Consider the following 24,864-nt stretch of genomic DNA (forward strand, 5'->3'; position numbering starts at 1 on the left):
AATCTAGAGTAAGTGAATGTGAAAATACAAGTTAATTTGTGTTCTTCCCTTCTATTATAAATTATATTAATTCATCGAGCATTGCCATTTTTAGAGATGCATTCCAAAAAATGGATATGAAATACATGCAGCATTTTAGAATTCCCAGATGTAACTATTTTACACTAAGTAAAATATTTAAATTACTATAGAAGAAACTAGCTGTACTAGTTTATGGCACATCTTAATTCATTTTAATAAAAGGCTTTTCAAATTTTATTTCATTGTAAGACTGCCAAATATCACCCTAGTTAACTTCAAAACATTAATAATATTACAAAAGTAAAAAGTAAACTAATACAGATAAAATTAACTGTTGATAAATGAAGAAGGCAGCTAGTTAAAGAAACATTCAGTTCTTGTATAGAAATGAAAGCTGGCAGTATGCTTCCTGGGCATGGCTGAGAAATGGAGAATTTCTCATTTATTTATCCATAAAATTACAGACAATTTAATAATAAGCATAGAACTGTTATTCAAAGCATGAAAATGCTAAATATCAATGTCTGGATACCAGAAAATAGAGGATGAAAAGAAATAGTAACAGAAATTTTTATCAGTCTGCAGCATGAAATATTATCAAGTTGAAATTATCTTCCTGAATTTTATAAGCCTTTTAACTTCCTGTTCTCACTGGCATTTATTAAACCATAAGTCACCTTAAATTGGTTTACTTGTATTAAAATTTAATAAGCTCCAGTATATATTCAAAATAAAAAGTCATAGTCTGATATGCATTCAAATATAGGTTTGCCTTTAATTTAAAAATAAATACCTTTGTTAGTTGGCATAATATTAACATGTTTATTGATTTAGGAAAAGGTAAAATATGTAAGGACAATATATTTTACTTTGGAGAAACTAAAATAATTCTAGATCAGCTGTTTCTATGAATTACATTTTAAATAATTTTCTTTCTCATGGATTCTCTTTCAAACTAAACATTTCCACTTGTAAATACACAAGGGAGATGAGTAAAGCTATTTGTAAAGCTATTAAACATTTAATTGATGTGTATACACACTACATCTCTAAGTAAAAAAACAGCTTGTATTCTTTTTAAAAATTAATATGCAAATGTTAAAAGCTTTAACATTAAAAAATAATCACCAAGGAGCCAAAAAGAACAATATTAATTTTTATGTTTCACTTTTTATCTGTCCATTGGTCTTATATTTCTGTTTTCCTGCACAATCACTGTTTATCTTATTATATTAAAAACCCCGATACAGTAAACTAACTATTGGTTGATCTGCTGTGCAAAATCAGTCTCAGAGAAAGTACTAAAAGTGCCCCTTTTGCCCTAAAAAATGAGCCACTATGGATAATAAATCATGGTCATCCCACTAACTCCTGTTACTAAGTGGTATTAAGATGGTTATAAGTTAATGGGTGAATGAAGTTAATTTATTTTATTTTTTCACATGAATTTAATTTAAAATGAACACAAAATTTGTTTCATTACTCTCTATTTTTTATTTAATAGAATTTTGGCTAAAATGATTCAAAGTCTATAATTTCTTCATACTCAATTTTGTGAAACACTTTTGACAAATGAATTGATAAACAGTCACCAAAGAATTAATAAGTTAAACTTTCAATGAGCTGGAGTAGATGAAAAAAGTATATTACAGACATTTTTCAGAAGATATGATTTTAATTCAAATCCATGTAACTTAAATACCTGCAAAATGATTCTGCCAAAATGTTGATGCTGGATTTAAAAATCACAAGGGATACCATTTTCAAAGGTTATATAGTTATACTGTCAAATGAAGGGCATACAATATAGCTAGTTAGAGTAATGCAATTAGTGAACATGCTGTGGTTAGATTATTTTGAAAATTGTACCTGGCACAAAGTAAAGACTACACAATTTACACATCACACATCATCAAACACGAATGATACCATAAAGGGTTTGTAAGGCTCATGCATTGAATCTTTTTTTTCTTTTTTTAACCAGAAGAATTTTCAGTTTTATTCAGAAGTCATATTCTCTGATCATAGCTACATACTAAATATATTATTTCACCTACTAAAAATTCATGATTTTGCTCATTTTTGTCTTTTCCATTCAATTTCAGGTACCTAATTTGATAAAACAAAGTATATTCCTGTGTGCATATTATGGCAATAACTTGAGGTTTTTTAAACTGCCGTATCTAACATCTGAACTCTTTTACTTCATTAAACAATCTCTTTAAATTCTAATTGGACAAAGAACCTTTGAGCACAATCCCCTAAACTCTTTATTACATTAAACTGACATTATAGTCATTCTTGAAGCTATTTGTGAAAACATTTTTGCTCAAATAATGCCAATAATATGAATATGGTTAGAGTGCTGATCTAAAAATTAAAAATATTGTTTTCGTATATGATTTCTAGAACCTAGTATGAGATATGAAAAATTAATTATATTTCTTTCTTAAGAATATCCCCTTTAAGAAAACTGGGCTAGTTTTCCACGTAAAAACTTTGAGGAATCTATAGCCTATTATTTTTTTTTTTAATTCCTATGGGGATCTGTTTGTCTCCTTTGGAAAATTGTCTATTTGCAAGACATGGATGAAGCTAGAGAGTTTTATGCTAACCGAAATAAGTCAGTCACGAAAAGACAAATACCATATTATTTCACTCATATATGTAGAATTTAAGAAACAAAACAGATGAGCAAAAGGAAAAAAAGAGAGAGAGAAATAAGCCAAGAAGCAGACTCTTAACTATAGAGAACAAACTGATGGTTAACAGAGGGGAGGCAGGTGGGGCATAGGTTAAATGGCTGATGGGGATTAAGAAGGGCACTTGTGAGGAGCACCCAGGTTTCACAAAATGTTGAATCACCATATTGTACACCTGAAACTAATATTACACTGCATGTTAACTAACTGGAATTTAAATAGAAACTTAAAAAAAACTTCCTATGGAGTTTTAGTTTTTATCAGGAACCTTAAAAATCATTCATGTTCTTTGAAACAGTAATTTTGCTTCTAGGATAAATTCCTAAAGAAATAATAAGATATATTAATGCAAATTCCCCATTATATATAAAAGTAATTATAAAGTATATGTATATGACATATAAATAACTTTCCCCAAATGGAAGCATGCATCAATAAAGACTTGTTCAACCACATTTTTGAATAGTGAGTTTAAATATTGAGTTGAATATAACTAATGCTTTTGAAGATTTACAAATTGGGGATTTGCCCAAGATATAATGCTAAGTGGCAAGGAAATGCACAAATTATATATTTGGGATGAATCCAATTGCAATACATATGTGTGTATATACACACATACACGCACACACACACAATACACACACACAGAATATATTTGAAGGCACTAAGAAAACATATAAACGGGTTTACAAAGATTGTCTCTAGGGAAGTTTTATTATAATTTAGAATCCCCACAAAGTTGGATATTTTAATGTGAGAGAACTCAAATTAGATGATTCTTTCAATAAACAGATCACAAGCATCATCAGAAAGATAATTAACCAGAAACTGGGTCCTTTTCCATTTTCTATAACTATATGGTGCTATACTATCTCTCTACCCCTTCTCTCTTCCCTAATGCCTCCTTCTACCTCAAACTCACCTCCTCTGCCCCAGTCATCCTGGACTTTGTGCTTTTCAATCAATATGCCAGATAAGCAGGGACCACACTGGTCCTTCGCTGCTTGAAACTCTCTTTCCCAGAGAACAATCTGGTTGCACTTCCTCAGGACCTTCATGGCTCTCCTCCCCGCTGACTTGCATATGTTGACTAGAATGCATATTCTCCATGAGGACTCCTGCCTCACCTTTCCACAATATATCTGGCTTAGTGTAGATAGTGAAAAAGTGTTAAGTGAATGAACATTATTGCCCAGAAATATTTTAAATTATTAATACACTATCATCCATCCTCATCATTAGCAACAACAGGACCGCTGAAAATTTGGGACAGCACAAATGAATTCCCTCTCAATGACCTTTTAGTTATTGATATTATATGTGTAGAATTAATCATATTTCTATACTGAGGAAATAATTGGTAGAATTTGAATAGAGGCTGCAAAATCAATCTTACAGTAGCAAAACATTTCAGAGTCCATACATCAGTATATATATATACAGCATTACAAGTAGTGAGGCATGATAGAGATAACCTAGTTTGTTCCTTTCATTTAAAGGTAAGACCCAGTCAGTTAAGGTCCTAGTGAAAGACAGAGATAAGCAACTGATATTATTACTAAGCCAATACCAGGAATGAATCTACTAATTCCAAAGCTGACATTCATTACAATGATGTAAAAAGTTTCATAATGTATAGCATTTCTACAAATACTCATGCAACCACCTCTGATACTTGAATGTCAGAAAGTGTTTACAAAACAACAAAAACAAAAACAAATCTTATATTAAAGAGACAGATCAGCTTAAATATAACAGTTACTAATCTAGCTTTTTATCCGACCAAAAAAATAAAATAAAAAATGCATTAGTATGTGTTGATTTGTATAAAATAGAAGTGTTGTTATACACAAACACAACTTTTCGTAAATAATTTTTAAATGCACTATCTAATGATCCAAAGAGAAAAGACCATGACCTCTAAAGATTTCAGAGAAAATGGACTGAAGGTGGGGGACGATTGTATCAAGCTTTTCTCAGCAGAGAAAAAAATTTCCAAAGATGTTTGTAGCTCATTGCAGTATGGGTAATCTCAACGAACAGTCACTCTCTCTGCACGGTTTATCCTGACCAATATACTCTCACAGGATTCCAACCATCCTGAAAATACTGTACCTGATGGGAAAAAAAAAAAAATACTTCTATCATGTTCTAGGGCTTCATTTCCCCGAGGGAGCTCCCTCCTCAGCTTCAGCCTTATACAACAATGACAGTGGGATTTGAGAGAATAGTTCATCACAGGAGACTTTGTGGTATCTGTCCTCTTGTGTGACAAAACTCCACTATTATTTTCTGGTATTCATGGCAAATTGGTGGTCAATATATACATCTTTATCTATTTTAATCACAAAATTGTAAGGCACACTTTACTAAATCCAATAAAAAGTAATGTACAAATCAACAATGAATGTGAGTTCCCTCACCCCTACCCAGAGAACTACTTCATAACTGTTCTTTGGATGATGCAATGTTAGATTCTTTTTTTAATGAAAAGGTGGTTTCTTTAATAAGAATGACCCTAAAGAGCTGGTCACATCTATAAAATGAAAATTTAAATCCAATTGAGATTGTGTTTAAACTAATAGTTATTTCTAATTTAAATACTTCAAATTACCTACAAAATCGTTCTTACGAACCTCCATTGACATCAAGGGGACTGTTCCACACAATGGGAACAAATTCAGCTCTCTTTCTCTCATTACTCGCGTTTTGTGGGTCACTTTCAAATTTCGTAATTTCAACCATTTACCCCTCTTTAAAAGTTTCAGAAGTAATTTATTTTGCACTTGTGAGATAGGGAACATAAAATTGCTTTTAATAAGCAAAAGTAGAAATGTAAATGGTAATAAAATAAAAGTTAACTACCTAAAATTTCATTTTATCAAGTGACTTTGGAATTGTAGCCATGTGCCATTTTTAGACTTCTATTAAAACCATTAATTAATATTCTGAATACATATTAGAGATTACTGATTAAGTGATAGTCTGGCAGCTAGAAATTTTCCTATTTTACTTCTAATTCTTAGTTTATGCACTGAGAGTATGACTCACTGTGCACTTATAAGAAAATACTAATATTTCAAATAAGAATACAATCATTATTGCAAAGACTATGAAACAGTCCACAGTGACATTCTAGGCTCAGAAATTCCAAACATTCCTTGTTCACTGTTCAAGAGGATTCAGATTATTTAAACACAGGACATTCCTGGAGGAAATGATTAAACTTTCATTTAGCCTTGGGAACTGAAATATATCTTCTTTTACCCTACCTAACCACAACTGTAGTTTCTAAGTCTAAAATGATATGTTACTTTCCTATGTTATATCCTGTTTATATTATAAATCACTGTTCCTGTTTATATTATAAATCACTGTTCAAAATCACCCGACTGTGTTTCTCTGATAGACTTTATATCTCATAAATTGCCAAATAGTGTTAATTATTTTATTTGTACTGAGTCAAACCTTTGCTTTTCCATTCGTACTGACCACCACATGAATGCTGGTCTTTACCACTTTGTATGAAAGTTACCCAACCCAACTGGCCTCAATGCCACCTTTCCCTTTCTATATTTTGTGCAGTCACAGAGAAAGTTTCCCTGTGTAGCTGCATTACCTACCAACACATTTTTAATGGCTTCCTACTCATCATTAAAAATGCCCAAATTCTTAGGTTAACATCTAACAACTGGCACAATTTTGTCTCCTCAATTTTTTCTACCAAAGTTAATAATGTTTTAAATAAACTTTTAAATTCTAGAATAATTTTGGATTTATAGAAAAATCGGTAATACAGAGAGCTCCATGTACCTCACACCCAACTGGCCCTATTATTATTATCTTATATTCATATGGTACATTTGTCACAATTAATGAACCAATATTGATGCATTATAGTTAACTGAAGTCCATATTATACTGAAATTTCCTTAGTTTTCACTGTATATCTTTGTTCTGTTCAAAATTCCACACAGGATATTGCTCCTCAATATTTTTATCTGCAGAAGAGATGAAAATACCATCCTACAGATTTCACAGCTGCAGGTATGATAAAATTTTCCCTCTCCCCCCATTTTTAAAGTCAACACTTGTTGATTTCACATGCATGGTAGGTAGATCTAAGATGTGCTTTTCAGACTTGTATGTTTCAATAACAAAAACTCAAGCTAGATGTTGTTTCAAGAGCTTCAGATGGCATAAATATTTACTGGGGCAAACTACCAGATATCAGGACTTAGGTTTGTTTTGTGCATAATTTTATTCCTTAGTGCCTAATACATTGTCTGGCACACATAAATGTTGAATCATCTATTGCAAAATATTTTTGTAAAGATAAAAAAATAATGTATGCCACTTTGAAATATCAGTAATGCTTTAGACATCAGTATAATTACTACAGCATGGATTTTTTATTTTTTCCAAAATTTTAACAGATACTACACATTAGGAGCACAGACATAATTATAAGGGGATACTTATAGCACCAAAGGAACAAACTACTTTTAGTCTCCCTCAAATAAATTAGAAGTAAATTACAGATAACATACTAACTACTATCTATAATATCTATTCATCATTGAAGATTTCAATAAGGATTTATATGGCAACATACTCAATTGAGTCAATATTGACTCAATTTGAATTTCAGTTGTTTTTGGATCAAAGCAAAAGAGAAATCTGACTTCTTTTTAAAGTAATTTATGATGCAGATGGGTTCCCCAAGATAGAATTAATGATTGTGCTGTATTATTAAAGTGAATTTGAGCAGTTTAGCATTATTAAACTGATATCACTGAAAGACTGGTTACATCTGAAAAAAATGATAGTGTATCACTCAAATATTGATAGTATTAATAAATGAACTGAGGACATGTAAGTAATACATATATTGAAGTGAATGTACATATTTATATTCATGTCACTACAGTTCCAAAAAACAAATTAGACAAAATGTGTAACCTCTATTTATAAAACATATTGCTCATTATCTAAAATAAATACTTTTTCTTATAGCTTTTTACAAAGCTGTTTCTTTCACTCTTTTCAACAATCTGCAAAAAAATCTGCAAATGATTATTAATAAGATATTGTCATGTGAACATGAAAATAATTATATTGTTAATGGGTTTTGAATATTCTTATGCTAATAAATCTATGTGAAAGTGTATTATTATATACTGTTTAAATATTTTTGTAATTTCAAGTTAAAGTGTCTAATAACCTCATAGAATTTCCAGGCACAATTATAATACATTTCAGGAGTTAATGATATTCTGATGGATGTAGGCTAAGTGTAAAAAAAAAATTAGAAAGCTTTCTCCATTCAAATTTTGAAGATAAATAATATATACATACATGTATATATATCTCATATATGCTTTCATACACACGTATGGGTATGAAACAGAAAATGAGTTTAGTAATCAAATGTATAGATAATCAAAATACCTAATTAAAGCAAGTCTAGGAGATGCATTTTCTGAACTGAAATTGTATGTAGCCTAGTTTTAAAATCTCAATATTTTATAGGAGGAAAGGGGAGCAGAAAGAGTGTTGGTATCCTCGGTATAATGCAAGGAAGAAATCCAGAAAACTCTTGCCTCTAGAGGGTTGTTTCTCTAGTCTTTTCCATTTTATTTTGTTTAAATATTTTATTTATTTGAGAAAGAGAGAGGGTGTGCCCACGCGTGGGCAAGAGCACAAGCAGGGGGAGGGGTAAGGAAGAGGGAGAAGCAGGTTTCTCACTGAACAGACAGATGCTTAAACTTAACCAGCTGAACCACCCAAGCACCCCTAATCTTTACTATTTTAAAAATATGTTCTTATTAAAGTATAAACTCCAGAGGATTTTACATCATGTTCTGACGAGGTACACTTACACTTCTCTTTGGATATTCTTCAGTATATGAGGACTTTCCTGCTCTTCCTTTTCTTAGTGTTGTCTCCTTTTCCTTCTGACAAATATTTCATTTCCACCATTATTTTCCCACTCTTCTTTCACTCTAAATAGACTTATCTAATTATTGATGTATTTTTAAATCAGTACATAGATATGGCCAACTGTAATAGTATTCTCACAAATAAAGGAACACCACTTTCCGGGGTGTTCAAATATAATGACTTTATTGCAAATATGGCTTCTGGGTCTAGTAATATGAAGGACCGCTTCTGAGCTCTGTCTCAGCTAAGAATCAAGATAAGTCTTCATTTTACTAATTTGTCTCCTGTGTTTCATAGGAGACAATTCATTTTACTCTTTTCCTGAACATGTCGATTTATCCACATACTCTAATTTTTGTATATACTTTATAGTCCAATATTAATAACACTCAAAAAGATAACCCAAATTTACCCATCTTTCCCTCAATATTACACAATAATCTAAAAGTCTGCAGTCAGATATTTCAAGGGGAGTATCATATGTTTCAAATGGATTGTATTTTCTTTTTGGATCGTCTCATTTTTCTTGTACTCATTCCTGCTGCACCACTTGCTTTCTCTGCACATTGCTTTAACCAGCCAATATTATTCAATAACCAACAATATTATTACGACCTGATGGAAGTAGTGAAAGGGAATAGAAGGGAAGGGAGAAGAAATGGGTAGGAAATATCAGAAAGGGAGACAGAACATGAAGACTCCTAACTCTGGGAAACGAACTAGGGGTGGTGGAAGGGGAGGAGGGCCGGGGGTGGGGGTGAATGGGTGATGGGCACTGAGGGGGGCACTTGACGGGATGATCACTGGGTGTTATTCTGTATGTTGGCAAATTGAACACCAATAAAAAATAAATTTATTATTATTAAAAAAATTGAAATCTTGATGACCCTCTCTTACTCCCTACCAAGATGTTGAGGCTTTTAGTCTCAAAATATTGGCACCCCCATGACTCCCTCTTATTTTCAATATCACCTAGACTACCGAGAACTTCATTACTTCTCACATACGCAATTGCCACTGTGAGATAATGAACAGACCCATGAAATTGTAATCAGATAGCCTAGGCTAAAGTTTTGGTTCAGCCACACAAAAGCTTGATGACCTTAGACTGGTTGTTTCCTCTATTTAAAATGGAAAAGGCAATTATATCTTATAAAGTTATCTTATAACTATCTTATAAAATTATTCAAAATTGTGTATGGTGAATGAGATAATTTAAGTAAATGTGCATAATTCAGTTCTTTGAAGTCATTAAACGTTTGTTGGATCCGTTTCTAACTGCAACAGACTTGACTACCCTGAAGATTAATATACTACCATGTCATTTACCAGAATCAAGATCCAATAATATTTACCCCGAGACTTCAAGTTCTTTAAAATCTTCTCCTTGATCTTGTTTTAATCCTCCATAACTTTTTTTTTTTTGTAAATAAACATTGGGGATATACTGAAAGTACATCAAGAATAAGAGAGGTATCTCTTTTGCAACACAAAGCTTGCAGACCACTAGGGAGACAAATTAGTGCAGAAAAGGTCTCAACACCAGAAGCCACTTTCTTGAGAAATGAAAGAAGAAATTGGAAGAAGACCTCCCTGGCTGGTGTAGAGTAAGCTAGCAGGAGGATGACACAAGGGTAAGGTTTATAGGCCAAGGTTAAAACTGTAGAGTTCTTTCCCCAGTCCTCCATGGAAATCACTGCAGGGTTGTAATTGGGGGAGTGCAATGATCAAATTTACATCTCAAGGACAACACTATCTTGCTAATGGATGGCATTTAACTACCAGACAACAAAAGAAGCAAGTGAGCACTTGCCAGGGAGGGTATTCTGAGAAAGGGAGGCAACCTGGGAAGGGGAAATACACTGGAAGGAGGGGAACTGAAGAAATTTCAAGTCGAAATGGATGGTGTAACAACAAGACTTAGTGATACCTAGTGAGACAATGGAGAGAAAGAAAAGGAGTCCCATTCTTTGTTTCTGACTTGGGTGAGTAAGTAGATGGTAATAACCCTTACTGGGATTAGAACGAGCTGGCTGGGGAGACATAATGAAAATAGAAAATACTGGCCGGTTTGGGATGGAGAAAAAAAAAATGAGGTAAATGGAATTTATCCAAGCTTTTTTTGCTCCGTTTTAATTGTGCAAAACCTTTGATCAAATACCTAGAGAACTGTGAAATGCCTTAATACATAGAGACTACAGTGTTTTACAAATTGTAGATCATTAATAAAGTGGAATTAAATGTGTGTATGTAACTTCCATATCTCTGAGTCGTCTGTCATAGTTCTAAAAGTAACATGGATGCTTGAGTTTAATATATGCAGCATAACTGCCTTGGGGATTTCTCTTTGCACATGATTATTGAAGACTAAATAAGCAGAAGGGACTAGAGTGGAAAGAGCACAGACGTGAAGTCAAGCAGACAACTGTTACGCTGCTAAAGGCCTCAACTGTGGGCAACTTCCTTCAGTGCTCTGATGCAAAGGCTTTTCATTGATTACAGGAGATAAGAGCATCTCATCAGCTTGCCATTAGGACAAATTTGTTTAAAAGTACTTGGAGCAGGAGCACCTGGGTGGCTGAGTGGGTTAAGCATCCAACTCTTGATTTTGGCTCAGGTCATGATCTCAGGGTTGCGGGGGATCTAGCCCAGGTGGGGCTCTGTGTTGGGCTATAGAGCCTGCTTAAGATCTTTCTCCTCAATCAGTCCCTCCCCCTGCTCCCTCTCTCTCTTAAAAAAAAAAGTGCTTGGTGCAGTGCTTGCCATATATAGGTGTTCAATATTTTTTTTTCTTTTTAATTCTTTATTGCTAGTAGCTGATCTTCTGTTATCTGAGTAAGTTCACACAGTCAGTCCAGTGTTTATAATCTTTTAATGATTTTGCTAGGATTTATATTTAAGATATGGTTGCCAGCTCTGACAACTTTGCTAATTATCAACAAATATAGATAATACTTTGAACTCAGTAATTTTCCTTTTGAATTATATTGCTCAGAATGATTTCAGTGAAATTTTATGGGCAAAGTAATTAAATTGCATGGCTTGATATACAAAAACTAGAAAGTATTAAACATGCCCCAGCTTTTTTGAAATTTGATGATTGATCAGTTTGGCCATTGCACTCCTTTCTTTTTCAACTCTCCTCTGGTCTATTATTAATTAATCACTCTAAAAAAAGTGATAGATAACTCCACTCAAAATAAAGTTTTCAATTGCTTGTAGAATATGATTCAAACTCGTTAGTATGGCATTCAGGGTCTTTCATAATCTGACCCTAATCTATTCATTTGGTCCAATTTCTTTCCATTATAACTCTACACCCCATATTCCAATAAGAATATTTCTACTTTTTTTTTTTCTATACCTGGATTATGGTGTCACCTGCCACATCTCTAAATCTTTGATCATGTTATTATCCCAGTTTCAAATATTTGATTTACCCTGTGTCTTATAGTCTTACTCCACTTTTAAGAAGCATGTCTAATATATGAAGTTATTCCCTATTCATTTCTCACCAGAATTAATTTTATTTATTAATTAATGAATGAAATCATAGCTAGGTGGATAGAGAGGATTGACATCTTCAAAGACTAAACAACTTGAAGGCAGAGTGTCATATACATGAGTGTTAAAATAATATTTACTGAATTAATGTATTTATATTTTAATTAATGGTTATGAGCAACAGTTACAATACAACTCTATGAATTAAAAAAATGATCAGATACATTTACTTAAGATTTATTGTCTATCATTTTTCAGCAGTGTAGAGCAGTGCTTATCTACGTGCATATCAAAGTTTTCTTTTTTGTATCAAAAGTTTTCTTTCCATGTATCAAAGTTTTCTTGCCATCATTCTCTTAAATATCTTAAAAATGTTAATTTGTAGAGGCAAAAAATCATATGTCTATATAAAGGATATTATGTAAAAAACATAGTAATTAATATTAGGAAGGAAATGACTCAGGACAAAAACAAAACAAAATAATTTCATCCCTCAATATGAATTTTCAAAACCTCAAAGAAACTAAAATCCGGGGCAGACAAATCAATCTCCATGAAATATGTATTTTGCTTCAAAAATACACCCTGTATCAGAAGTGGGGGTGTATTTGTTATCAGTCTGCAGATTCTGAAAGTAGTACTCAAAAGGATCTTATGAAGTAATTAAACATTTACATGTTCCCAGGTTACATTTTAGCTTCCAAAGGCAAATATTTATCATATCAAAATTATTACAGAGGTGATAGACCTTTTTTTTCCTATATTTGGTCTGAAGCAAGACCTGAAGTGCACATTTATATTATGATTTAATAGGAAACTGGATAAATAATTTCTCTGAGTGGTAGAATTTTTTTTCATTATGTTACTACTTGAATCACAGTATAAATGGTTGTTAATAAGGAAACAAAAGCCTCAAAATACAAATTAAGTACAATTCCTTGTCCATAATTTTAAAATCCAAAAATAGTTTATTTATTTACTTAAAGATTTTATTTTTTATTCATAAGAGACACATAGAGAGAGAGGCAGAGACACAGGCAGAGGGAGAAACAGGCTCCATGCATGGAGCCTGACATGGGACTCGATCCCAGGTCTCCAGGTCACGCCCCGGGCTGAAGGCGACACTAAACCACTGAGCCACCCGGGCTGCCCTCAAAAATATTTTAGATCTGGAAATGATGCTTACTCATAGAGTGGTAAAAACTGACTTGAACTGATATAAGCTATTTATAGTAATCATTTAGTCCATTTAGCATAAACATTCAGCCTTTTTTACTACAAAATTTAATGTGTTTGATTGTGAATACAGTCCCACAATCCAGTGGGGATGTTATATAACATATGATCTACGTATTATATCACCTTTCCAAAATCTGAAAAATTCTTAATTCTGGAAAGCATCTTGTTCTAAGAATTTTAAGCATATATAACAAAACATCAGCTTTCAAACATTTATTCAAACTGTGAAACTGGAAAGTATGTGAGGAACAAATTTGAATATGTTAATGTATTTGGCTATATAGTTACCAAATATACATAGTTTGCTATATGACCTATTCCTATTTCTGGTTTTTTAAAAATAATTATAAATATAAAACAAATGCCATATCTGTTTTTGACAGGTGTGTACCTTGGCATAGAATTTTTTGGTAATTTCTGGATCTCCCTTGGCTTTTCACAAAAGTGAGGCCAATTATATAATATAAATGCTTATGTAAAATAATAAGATTAAAGATCTTTGCCTTGTACTTTATAGAGAAGATTGGGCCCACCTATTATGAACTCTATAATTATTTTCCCTTTACCTCTACATTGCTGTTTATCTTTTTAATTTATTTCTCCTTTCTTTCCTTCACAGAAAAAGAGTTGATCTTTACTTTAAAGCTAGCATCTCCATTACATGCTCCAATGAATATCCTCTATCTGGCCCAATCCTTCAATATTTCCTTCTAATGGGATCCTCTGCCTTAGCATATTAATAATTAGTTACCCTAAATAATTACAGCATTTTTCACTCATAATATTATCTTCCTTAGCTACTATTTTCCTTTTCTTTCCCTCATTCCATTATTTGCTGGTCTCTTTGAAATAACAGAGAAATTACTATCTCCAATCCCTGACCTTACTTCATGGTCTATCTTTTTGAATTTTTTTTTCATCACTCCATTATAACTCCTGTCATGGAAATCAAGAGTGATCTGTCAGTTATCAGATTGCATAGTTCCTTGAGCCTCATTTTCTTGGATTCTCTAAAGAATCAAAATGTTTGTTTTTGCCTATCTCTGGCTACTGCGATGTTATGGCTTTCCTATTTCCTTCCTCCCTTACCTATCACCTCTTTCCCATTTTCTTTCTTTTTTATAAAATTTTTATTTATTTATGATAGTCACAGAGAGAGAGAGAGAGGTAGAGACACAGGCAGAGGGAGAAGCAGGCTCCATGCACCGGGAGCAACGACGTGGGACTCGATCCCAGGTCTCCAGGATCGCGCCCTGGGCCAAAGGCAGGCGCCAAACCGCTGCGCCACCCAGGGATCCCCCCTCTTTCCCATTTTCATCGGCATTTCTCTTTGTCCCTTCTCCTCTGAACACACTGGACTATTCATTATCCTCCAAATATTATATACAGTTTCCATATCCCATGACTGCATTTATGTATTTGTTGTATTTCTTCCACCTCTCAAAGTAAAAACCTTCTTTATCCCTTAGGGCTTAGCTCAAATTCCATCTTCTGTAAGAAGTCTTCATCGAATAATTATCAGTATTCTATTCTTTTGAAACTCTCAGACCCTTTTATAGGCACATAATCAATAGCACATTATTTTCTACATTTCATTATTTTTTGGCATATGTTTTACTTCCATTACAAGACAATCAGTTCTGTGAAAATGGGTTTTGGAAATTTCAAAAGAGTTCATTTGAAAATTTTATCATCATTTGAATGTAAGCTCAATGTGAACAGGGATATGTGTTTTGCTTACTATTCAATCCTCAACACTTGGGGGAGTGCTTGGCACATACCAGAAACCCAACGAATATTTGTTGAATAAATACACAACATAGCACCTAAGATATATGATGTGTGTATATGATACTATACAAAGTGTTACTGAATTACATTAAAAATTCAAAACATTTGATTTCAAATGAATGTCCTTCCTTCAAAGCAAGTGAGCTCTGGAATTTATATATTTATGCTCACGATGCCAGGTCACATCTATGGGCCTTTACTCCAAACTAGTTCATTGAATTGCAAAATAGAACTCAGTATCGCCCTGTTTTTAATATAACAGCATTATCCAATTTTACTTAATGTATCGATTTAATTTGGCTCTCAAGTATACGTGGCTGGAAATGAAATCTAAAAATTCTAGATTTTAGTCACCTAACTCATCTATGAGGTCTCTGGATTTTGGATTGTCACAGAACATACTGAATATGTTCCCTGGCGGGTTGAACAATTATTGAACTTTCTCCCTTCCCAACTTCGAAATCCTGCAGGATTCCACCCTGGATCCTTCCCTTACAATACTCATGGATTCTAATCTCCTGGATTCTTTTCTCTCAATGGCCTTTCTCATTCATTGATTTACATACTTTGAATATCATCCTATGTCAATGGTTTCCAAATTTATACCTCCTCACTTCTACTCTATCAAACTATAATTTCCAGTTGCCTCTTCTGATATTCATCTGAAGTATTTTTATTTCCCAAATATTTTCCCAGTGATGACCTCAACCTGTCTTTGCCACGTTGGTCAACTGAACTCAGTTGCTCAAGTAATAATGCTAAGATTCATTGTGACCCATGTCCCATACTACCTCATTGTTTTTTAAAAGTTCTCTCAAAGATTTGGTTAACTGATTTTTGTTTTGTTTTTTCCTATCATCTTTCAGTGGTGGAGTTTCTTTAGTAAGTCAGTTCCAGCATACAAATAAGCATTGTTCATTTGGAGAAAATGCTGCACGTTTCTAATATTTATGTGTTAATTTAACATATGTGGTATAAATTACACAAAATTGTACTTAAATAATTCAAGTTATAGTCCATTTATTTGGGTATAAAATGATTTCTTTCCTTTAGAAACTTTTATCCTAAAGTCAATTTTAAATGAATGCTAAGCAATTTATTATAATCGTAAAAGTAGTGTCATATATAAAAAGGAGTTTTTAATCTTTCACTTAGTTCCATTCCTGCTACTTCTTTACTACTTTGAGCCTCATTTCACCTTGCTTTGGACTACTTTCTCAGCTTCTTAGAGTATCCCTGTCTCCCCAGGCATTGACAAAAATAATCTCTTTAAAATGAAACTTTGAACTGTTACCTCCTGAACCTCTAATGGCTCCCTGTCAGCTGTCCCATTACCGGGCTTGTCATCTCTGTGTCATACACCTCTTTCTAAATCTCACACCTTCCTACTCACATGTGTCCATACGTTGCTTTACTTCACTTGTGTTTCTGAGAGTGCCCTGTCATCCTCTCTCCCCAACATCTCTAGGCCAAGTGAGATAAACATTTTCTGAAGGAAGTCAGCTCACATGTCTCCTCCAGGAATTTTCTTTGATCTGCCCAAATGTTGGCTGGGTTTTCTTTCTCATGACTCCAAGTATACCTGGGGTCTATCTCTCACTGCACCAACCTCATATTTTATATGTCAAATATCTTACTACAGTGTGAGCTCCTTGAGAACCCAGCCTGTGCATTAGCTCATCGTTGCATCCTTGGCACAGTTGTTCATTAAAAGAAAAAAGTAATTATATAAATGAGTCGATGAAAATCTCTCCTGGAGTCATTATTCCTTGGTGCACAAGAAAATATCAGGGACCTACAATTAGAAGTGTAGATCTTATGCCCAGGGATGAAATACATGCATCCTTATACTTGGTGACAAATAACACAGTAGTGTCAATGTCTACATCCGGTATGATAGTTTTTTTGTTTGTTTGTTTTTTTACCTTTTGGAGCTTCTATTTAATATATTTATTATATATATAATATATAAGCATACTAAATATTTATTCAATATATATGAAAGAATCAAGAATTAAGCTCTCAATCATAACTGCTTACATATTTAGATTAATAAAGAAATGAAATGTGATGACACATCTGAAGTACCTGCTTAGAGGCACAGAAGTTTCTTTTTTTTTTTTTTAATTTTTTTTTTAATTTTTTAATTTTTATTTATTTATGATAGTCACAGAGAGAGACAGAGAGGCAGAGACACAGGCGGAGGAAGAAGCAGGCTCCATGCACCGGGAGCCCGATGTGGGATTCGATCCCGGGTCTCCAGGATCGCGCCCTGGGCTAAAGGCAGGCACCAAACCGCTGTGCCACCCAGGGATCCCGCACAGAAGTTTCTTTATCAAGTGTTATAGGAATGGAAAGACACGAAGAGCTACAGACCAACAAATTATAAACCTGGAATTAGTACTGCCTCTGCCTCTAACTGAAGATTCTTTTTTTTTTTTTTTTTTTTTTTTTTTTTTTTTTTTTTTTTTTTTTTTTTTTTTTTTTTTTTTTTTTTTTTTTTGAAGATTCTATTAAAGTCATTGAACCTGTTTGCTTTCTTACTTACAAAACAGGGAAATTATACTTCAAAAATCTTTCTACTCTAATATTTCATAACATGGCTTTCAAAAGAACAGAGAACTTACAATAGTAGTAGCTTATATGTTTCAAATGAAATAATGGAAAATTTTTGAAAGAAACTTAAGACCTATTAACATTATTTCTCAGTTCTCAATTAACAGATGAACTGAAAACCTTTCTAGATTGTTAGAGTTTACAGGCATACTCCAATATTCATAAAGGTCTACATAAAATTACTATAGAATTTTACTTGTAAAAATGAAAAAAATGTCATTCTAAAACACTATTATAGGAAAATCCTCTGGTTGTATTGGAGTATTTGAAAGATAAAATAATTCTAAGGCTGGGAAGGGTGCCCCTCCCCCAAGGCAAAATGAGTTTTTAAAAGTTTGAGAAATACTGTCCCAACATCCAAATTGGAGTGTTTAGCAAAAGTCATTGCTGTGCTTACTAAAAGCAAGAGAATCTCAAAAACACATTGAGTCTATAGTAAATCATGCAACACTTGTTAAGGAGGCTTTACGATGAGAACAAATGTGAGGGTGATAAAATCTCTCTATTTTCATGATACCAGCTGCTGGATTCTAGAAGCAGATGTTTGCACACGAGTAAAAGAGATGTCATTGAAACTTTTAAAGTTAGGTGAACTATGGGACTATTTGCAAGTTTGGTAATCAAAAATAAGCTGAAACTGCTCACAGTTTGGGGAATATTTTATTCAGTAAAATGTAAAGCCAGATGAATTCTGCAAGTCCTAAAAGACAGCACAAGAGAGTGAAAATGTGGATATTAAGGTCCTCTTCAATAAGTGCAGTCCAATAAAAACTTATAGGGCTTGAAAATAATAATTCTTGGCAAATAATACAATTTCTTAAATGCCACATATTGGAATCATAAAGCAGCAGTGCCTTTAAAAATTCGTAAATGATTTCTTCCTGACATTAAATACTCAACAGTTCCTTCTCGTCCCCCGTGTATGGCAATAATTTTCTATTTTCTTCCAAAGACAAGTTGACTATTAGTAAGTTTACAGCAGCATTTCTTTTTAAGATTATTTTCAGAGATTGTGAGATGGCTGCTGAGAGGATGGACGTTGCCATCACCTCCTTGTCCTTATGTATGTAGAAGCAATTTGCTGTTGTCCATTTTAGAAAGGTCTGGGGGAAAGCAGCGATGGATTGGAAGGGTCAGAGCTGCAGTAACCATAGTGCAGCACAGAAAACAGAATGGAAGCTTGAGAATGAATATAAAAGTACTATGCTGGTACTTTCCCATTATGGGTCAGTTCTAGAGGAAATTGCAAAGGAGGTCAAAATTGTGTTCAGGGTCCTAATCCTGTCTAATAACCCCCTCCAAAATCCTATATATATGGCCCGACCCCTTTTTGGTGGACAAAAGCTTCACGTTCTATTCTTCTATTTCCCTATTACTTCATTTTTTAAATCATTCCTTCATGGTAAAGTATAGGCTGTGGAAACTTTAAACATTTCCTTTCCAAACATAACTAGAAATATGGTGAAACTGAAGTGATTATGCAGTAAATTAGGGAGGCAGATTTGAAGGAGTGGGACTCAGAGGCTCACCAAACTCTGAAATCACATAACCAATATGCAGTCCTTTAAAGTGGCCTAATCCTGTTTTGAATATGGGGCCCACAAACAAAATTCAAGCACTGTCTTAAAAAAAGGGGGAGGGGAATAACAACAACAAAAATCCATTAGCTTTAGTTTTTGTAGTTTTCCAGAATGTCCTCTGGGAAGAAGGAAGGCAACCCTTAAGAATGTAATTTTGTTTTAAAACTGAATTCACTGAAGCAAATCTGGCTTATTTGGTATTTCTATCATTCTCAACTTTCCATTGATTTTATTTGTATTAGATTTTAATCAGGGATTCCATTGTGAAATGTTTTGAATCCAGAATGTAATTTAGGAAGTCAGATTTTCTAGCAGAAGAGGAAGGACAGGGGAGGCACAGAATTGAATAGTAAAAAAAAAAAAGAAGAAGAAGAAATTAAACGGCAATTAATTAAAAGGAGAATTGAGAAAGAATTTGAGTGAAGCAACTTATGAGGATCAGAAAAGTACTGGAATCCAATTATAGAGGAAGGGACCAACAGCTGGTCACCGAGAAGGTATTTTAGATTCCCCCATGGTGATGTTCCACTGCCATCCCTCGCAAAGGCTGTCAACACTTACCATGTGCGATGCTATTATACTAGCTTGTGGCTTCAATTCAAGAAGTTGGTTTCGATAGCAGAAGACTGACTATCCTTGAAAAACTGAGAATGGTCCTAAGCTATTGATAAGGAGCTCAGAGAAATTATCAGCATTCATGAATTCTACACATTTATTATTTGGGAATCAGTATAGACTACTGAATTTTAGGGAAGGCTTACTAAATCTTTTCAAAGAAGGAAAATGTCATTGCTAACAAACAAAATACTTGACCAGGATTCTGTAGTCTGTACCAGACTTTCTGTAGGACAGAAATTCAAAGGTACAGGCACTTCTTTAAAGTGGTCAAATTGGATTGCTTTGTCTACCTACTTACCTACCTACCTACCTACCCACCTATAATATTTGGCAAAGGGAGTATGGAGAAAATCTAATTGACAAATAGAAAGGCAAGGTAAAAAATGCAATCAAATATAAAGAAACTAAGGGCATTCTTTGAGAATTTTTAAAATCCCACTAAAAGAAACTAAAATAACCTCTTTCTATTAGAGGATTTATTAATATAAAATCCTTACACCTATCCCTAGCTGTAGTGCTGTTCATCACCCATTCAATTAACTACTGAACCCTTACAAATATTTTTTGCTAAAATAATGAGTAACATATACTAGTGCTGTATATTTGGGGTGATTAAATTGATGGTAGCAAAAAACACAATTAACAGGAGTAGAATAAATGGGAAAAATCTGCAAAAAAGGGAAGCAAAAAAAAAAAACTTGTTTAATTTTTGGTTTCTTTCCTCTAAGAGGAAATTTACTTTTGTTCTTTAAGAAATTTTTAAAGGTATTAAAAATTGGGTTTAATATTTGAAATCTGACATAATTGCTTAAATACAGCTGTCATCATCTTTCATCTGTAAAGAAAATTATTCTTTATAGGTGTGCATTGAATCAATTTGGCATTGCTTCTCATGATGCTTTTCAAATAAATTAACAAGAGTACATTGACCAAGACAATGGCTGATTGCTTCTTCAAACATTTTAAAATTATTTCTGAGTAAACTGTTCATTATGTGAATAGTATAAAGCACTGGGTAAGAGGGTGGGTTCTGAAGGCGTGTCATTTTATTTCTAATGCTAACTTCACTATTTACAGCTATAGAATATTGAGAAAATTTCTTAATACACACTAAATGTGAGAGTAACAGTACTTACCTATTTATAAATGCAATGAAAACGAAATAGGATAATAAGTTTTAAGTACTGAATGATTCATTCAATGCATATGAACGATTTTAATGTTCTCCCTTAAGGTTTGCATACATGAACTCAGGTTTTAACTTATTCTTCAATTTTGTTTGATATCTAGTCATAGCAGTGAATCAGATTGTCTATTTGAGCAAATCCTCCCATTTGGAGGCAAAGTTGTGTATCAAAGACACAAGTTTTGGCTATATCTAGACCTAGGATAAAACTCCAAACTTGAAATGCAACTAGCAGTGTTTATAGAAAATTGTAGAAGCTCAGTAAGTGCTAGTCTCCTCCTTGAATCTAGATAGGTAGATCGAAGGCATAAACATTGATACGTGGGAGAAAGAAAGAAAATAAAGAGAGAGAAAGAGAGAAAGAGAGGAAGGAAGGAAGAAAGGGAGAAAGGGAGAGAGCAGAAGGGAGGGAGGGAGAGGGAAGGAAGAAGAAAAAGGGAAGAAAAAGATCATACAGATAATGGAGATAGATAGGGAGATAGGTAAGATGACAGAGGCAAATGACAAAGAGAGATGGAGGGGGAGAGAGAGAGGGAGAGAAGGAGAAAGTGAGAGAGAGATCTCCCATCTCTACTAGTTACATACAGTTTCTTGAAGGCAGGCTCCAAGTCAAATTTATTTTTGATGTTCCTAAAGAATCTAACCTTCCTCACGTGTTGAAAAGATGTATAGATATTTATTAAAAAATGAGTTTATAAACAGTCAACGAATCAATGAAATACTATTTTAACTAATCCTCCAAAATCATGCTTTAAAGTAGAGGTCAGTGTCTCTCCTATAATTCATAGATTATCTAAGTGTGGCTTTCAGATTCATTATAACTTTCCCATATTTATTAATAAGGATGTGTGGAAACTCTTGTTTTAGAGGAGACATTTGCATTAGCATTCTCACTCTTAGACTAGCAATTTTTTTTATGTGTAGTATTAGCTAAAATATATGCCCAATATATACTCTTCTAAGAACAATAGCCACCTTTCTAAGGTATTATTTTCTAATATCAAAATTGAAAAAACAGATTTTTAGTACAAATTACATCTTCAGACATAAATAAAACCACTTCCTTTTTCCATAGGGGTCCTTACCCCTTCTCATCAAATACATTGCTCACTTGGTTGATGAAAAAAATTTAGAGTTAATGTGAACAGCATATAAACTTTTTGATTAATACAGTTTCTCATGAAGATATAATAAATGCAAACTCTTTACTTTATGCAGCCTTACAAAAAGTAGCCAATGCATTATCTGTCAATCACTTTATTATACACATAAACGAGTCTATGTTAGGTTCTGTATTCACATATTAAGATCCAACAACCCATTATTTAAAATTCGTCTAAAAAATTAACATACTATAATACGCTATAGTCAAAACCCATCAATATCATTTAAGCCACTTTAAGTAAACATTCAAATCTGTAGGCATTATGAATATTCCATAAGCATTCAAATACTTTTTATTGAAAATAATTTAAAATGCAATATTGCATTGTTAGACAAAAAATTGCTATGGTATATCTGGCAGTTATTACTTATAAAAAGAAGGCTTTTGGAGAGGCCAACCTTAAAATAAATCCAGAATAATTATATTCAGTGCAGAAATATAAATATATATTATACTGAACATATGTATTTATTTCTGCATTGAATTTATATATGTGTGAATGTGTATATTAACATTTCAACATGATTAGAGAAAGTAATAAACATATCTGTTGAAGTATGTGTGACATGACAGATTGCACTACAGGAAAAAAATTATTTTCTATGAATTGTCAATCAATAAATGACTTACAAGAATAAGTGACTATGTCGCATAGTATAAATGTAGCTTCTCATTAAAAAACTGAAATAATAAATATTAGATATTTTAAATGCCATTAGTATTTTGAAAACTAATATTAACAAATATAACATGCATTTGTAATTCTGAAATACCATTTATACAACAGTCCTTTTCATTTTTTATAACGAGATGTAAAAACTTATTCATTGCATCTAAGTTTTACACATGAGTTGCTTACTTCTCTTTGGGTGAATCAGTAGCAAATAGTTTGTTGTGTTTGAAATGATAAAAACATCAAAACTAATAAAAAGGAGGCATATCAAACATTGAAGATAGACTTTCAGGAAAAAAATATGTGTATTTAATAAGAAGTGTTTCTTTTTTATGTCTCTATCAGGGTAAACAAATACATGTCTATTTGACATCCATGCAGATTTAGATGTAAATCAAAAAAAGTAGCCAAAAGTGTTGCTTCGCTATAATTTGACTCATGAAAAACCACATTGAAGCTACAATCCGTGCTAAAAATAAACCCTGCTAAGAGTTATAAAATCCCAGTCAGGTTTTCTTTTTACCTAAAAGTGGTGCATTTACTAAATTTAATCTTGTAAGTTAGTATATTAAGATGTGCAAATCTAGCTAACATATGCCCTATTTTCCTTGCTAATAAAACACAAAATGGGAAGGGTTAAGAAATGCCCATAAAGATAAGAACAATCTAGTGACTTAGGTCAAGTTCTCATTTTAAGAAGATTATAGACTAATATCCATGCCCTTCCTCTTCCTGTTGTTAACTGAGGTATTGAATAAGTTGCTTTCTATCTGGGACAAGCTGAGGATTTGCTGTTTCTTTTGATATATTATCAATGGTCCATTCCACCGTGATAAACTGCAACTCTCGTACTAATAGGTTTATAATGATTGCTTAAGCTTTACACTTTGTAAGCATTGGAAGGCTTCACTCACCTTGTTCAAGTGGTTGGCTTTTAGTTGAAGTAGTTTTCATCTTGAGTGCCTCCCTAACAGACATGTCACAGCAGGAGCCTTTGTTAGTGTCTTGGTCACTGTCAGCCTGATCACTGTCCCCGTGCCCACTGTCTCTCAGGCTGGCTCTTTCTGGGTCCTTAAACGTGGAGCTACTGAAATACATATAAAGAAAAAGAAGAGAAAGTGTTGTCTCTACGAGTCCGAATCTGAAGTGTAGTCTCTTGCAAAGCAATTTTGACACGAATGCAAATGGGGAAGCCGAGAAAGTTATTTAATAGGCCTTACCTTTGAACAAACTGCTGCCTGCTGCCCATGTAATTGGGCTCTGCGGGAAAATTGTCTGTCTGCGAAAGAGAAGGAAAAAAATACGTATAGTTGTACACTGGACAAATCTCCTGCAGAGCAACAAGATTTCCTAGTGGAAAAATGATTAATAATTCAAAAATTCCCTTAATCTTCAGATTTGGACATTTTAATTAAATTGGAAATTGCTGACATGTAATTATGTACTCAGAACAATTAAATGATTCCGGTCCACAAATTACCTGTTAATAAGTAAACAATGAGCCTGTCATAACTGGCATTCTCTGCTACTACACTGTCTGTGTTGTTTCATGACTTAGATATTAAGATTGAACATATGTGGGAGGAGTGGAAAAATGACCTAATTTCTCCATATTAAAAGTGTGAATTATTTAATAATACTCATTTTTAAACATAATTACATCATCTGCTGGGACTCTATGCCCTCCTTGATGTAATATCACTTAAAGTCATCCACTCCTCAATTAAGAGAGACAGGGCCTTTACTTCAAATTTTGCCAATAACAATTACAAGCATGGCACATATGGCTGAACTCATCTCTATAATTCATTCTCATCTACATT

At 33.2% G+C, this 24,864-nt stretch overlaps 1 protein-coding gene across 1 annotated transcript in view; it reads right to left on the reverse strand.

Annotated features, from left to right (window-relative positions):
- The window catches only part of PCDH17 (protocadherin 17), a 96,264-nt gene that overhangs the window by 38,775 nt on the left and 32,625 nt on the right, over window positions 1-24,864 (reverse strand). The window contains exons 2-3 of the mRNA XM_041731198.1: window positions 24,262-24,320; window positions 23,956-24,128 (exon numbers count right to left, since the gene is read on the reverse strand). Coding sequence (XP_041587132.1) covers window positions 23,956-24,128; window positions 24,262-24,320 — 232 coding nt within the window. The remainder of the gene's footprint in view (window positions 1-23,955; window positions 24,129-24,261; window positions 24,321-24,864) is intronic.

The sequence above is a fragment of the Vulpes lagopus genome, chromosome 16 (assembly GCF_018345385.1).
Source record: "Vulpes lagopus strain Blue_001 chromosome 16, ASM1834538v1, whole genome shotgun sequence".
Lineage (NCBI taxonomy): Eukaryota > Metazoa > Chordata > Mammalia > Carnivora > Canidae > Vulpes > Vulpes lagopus.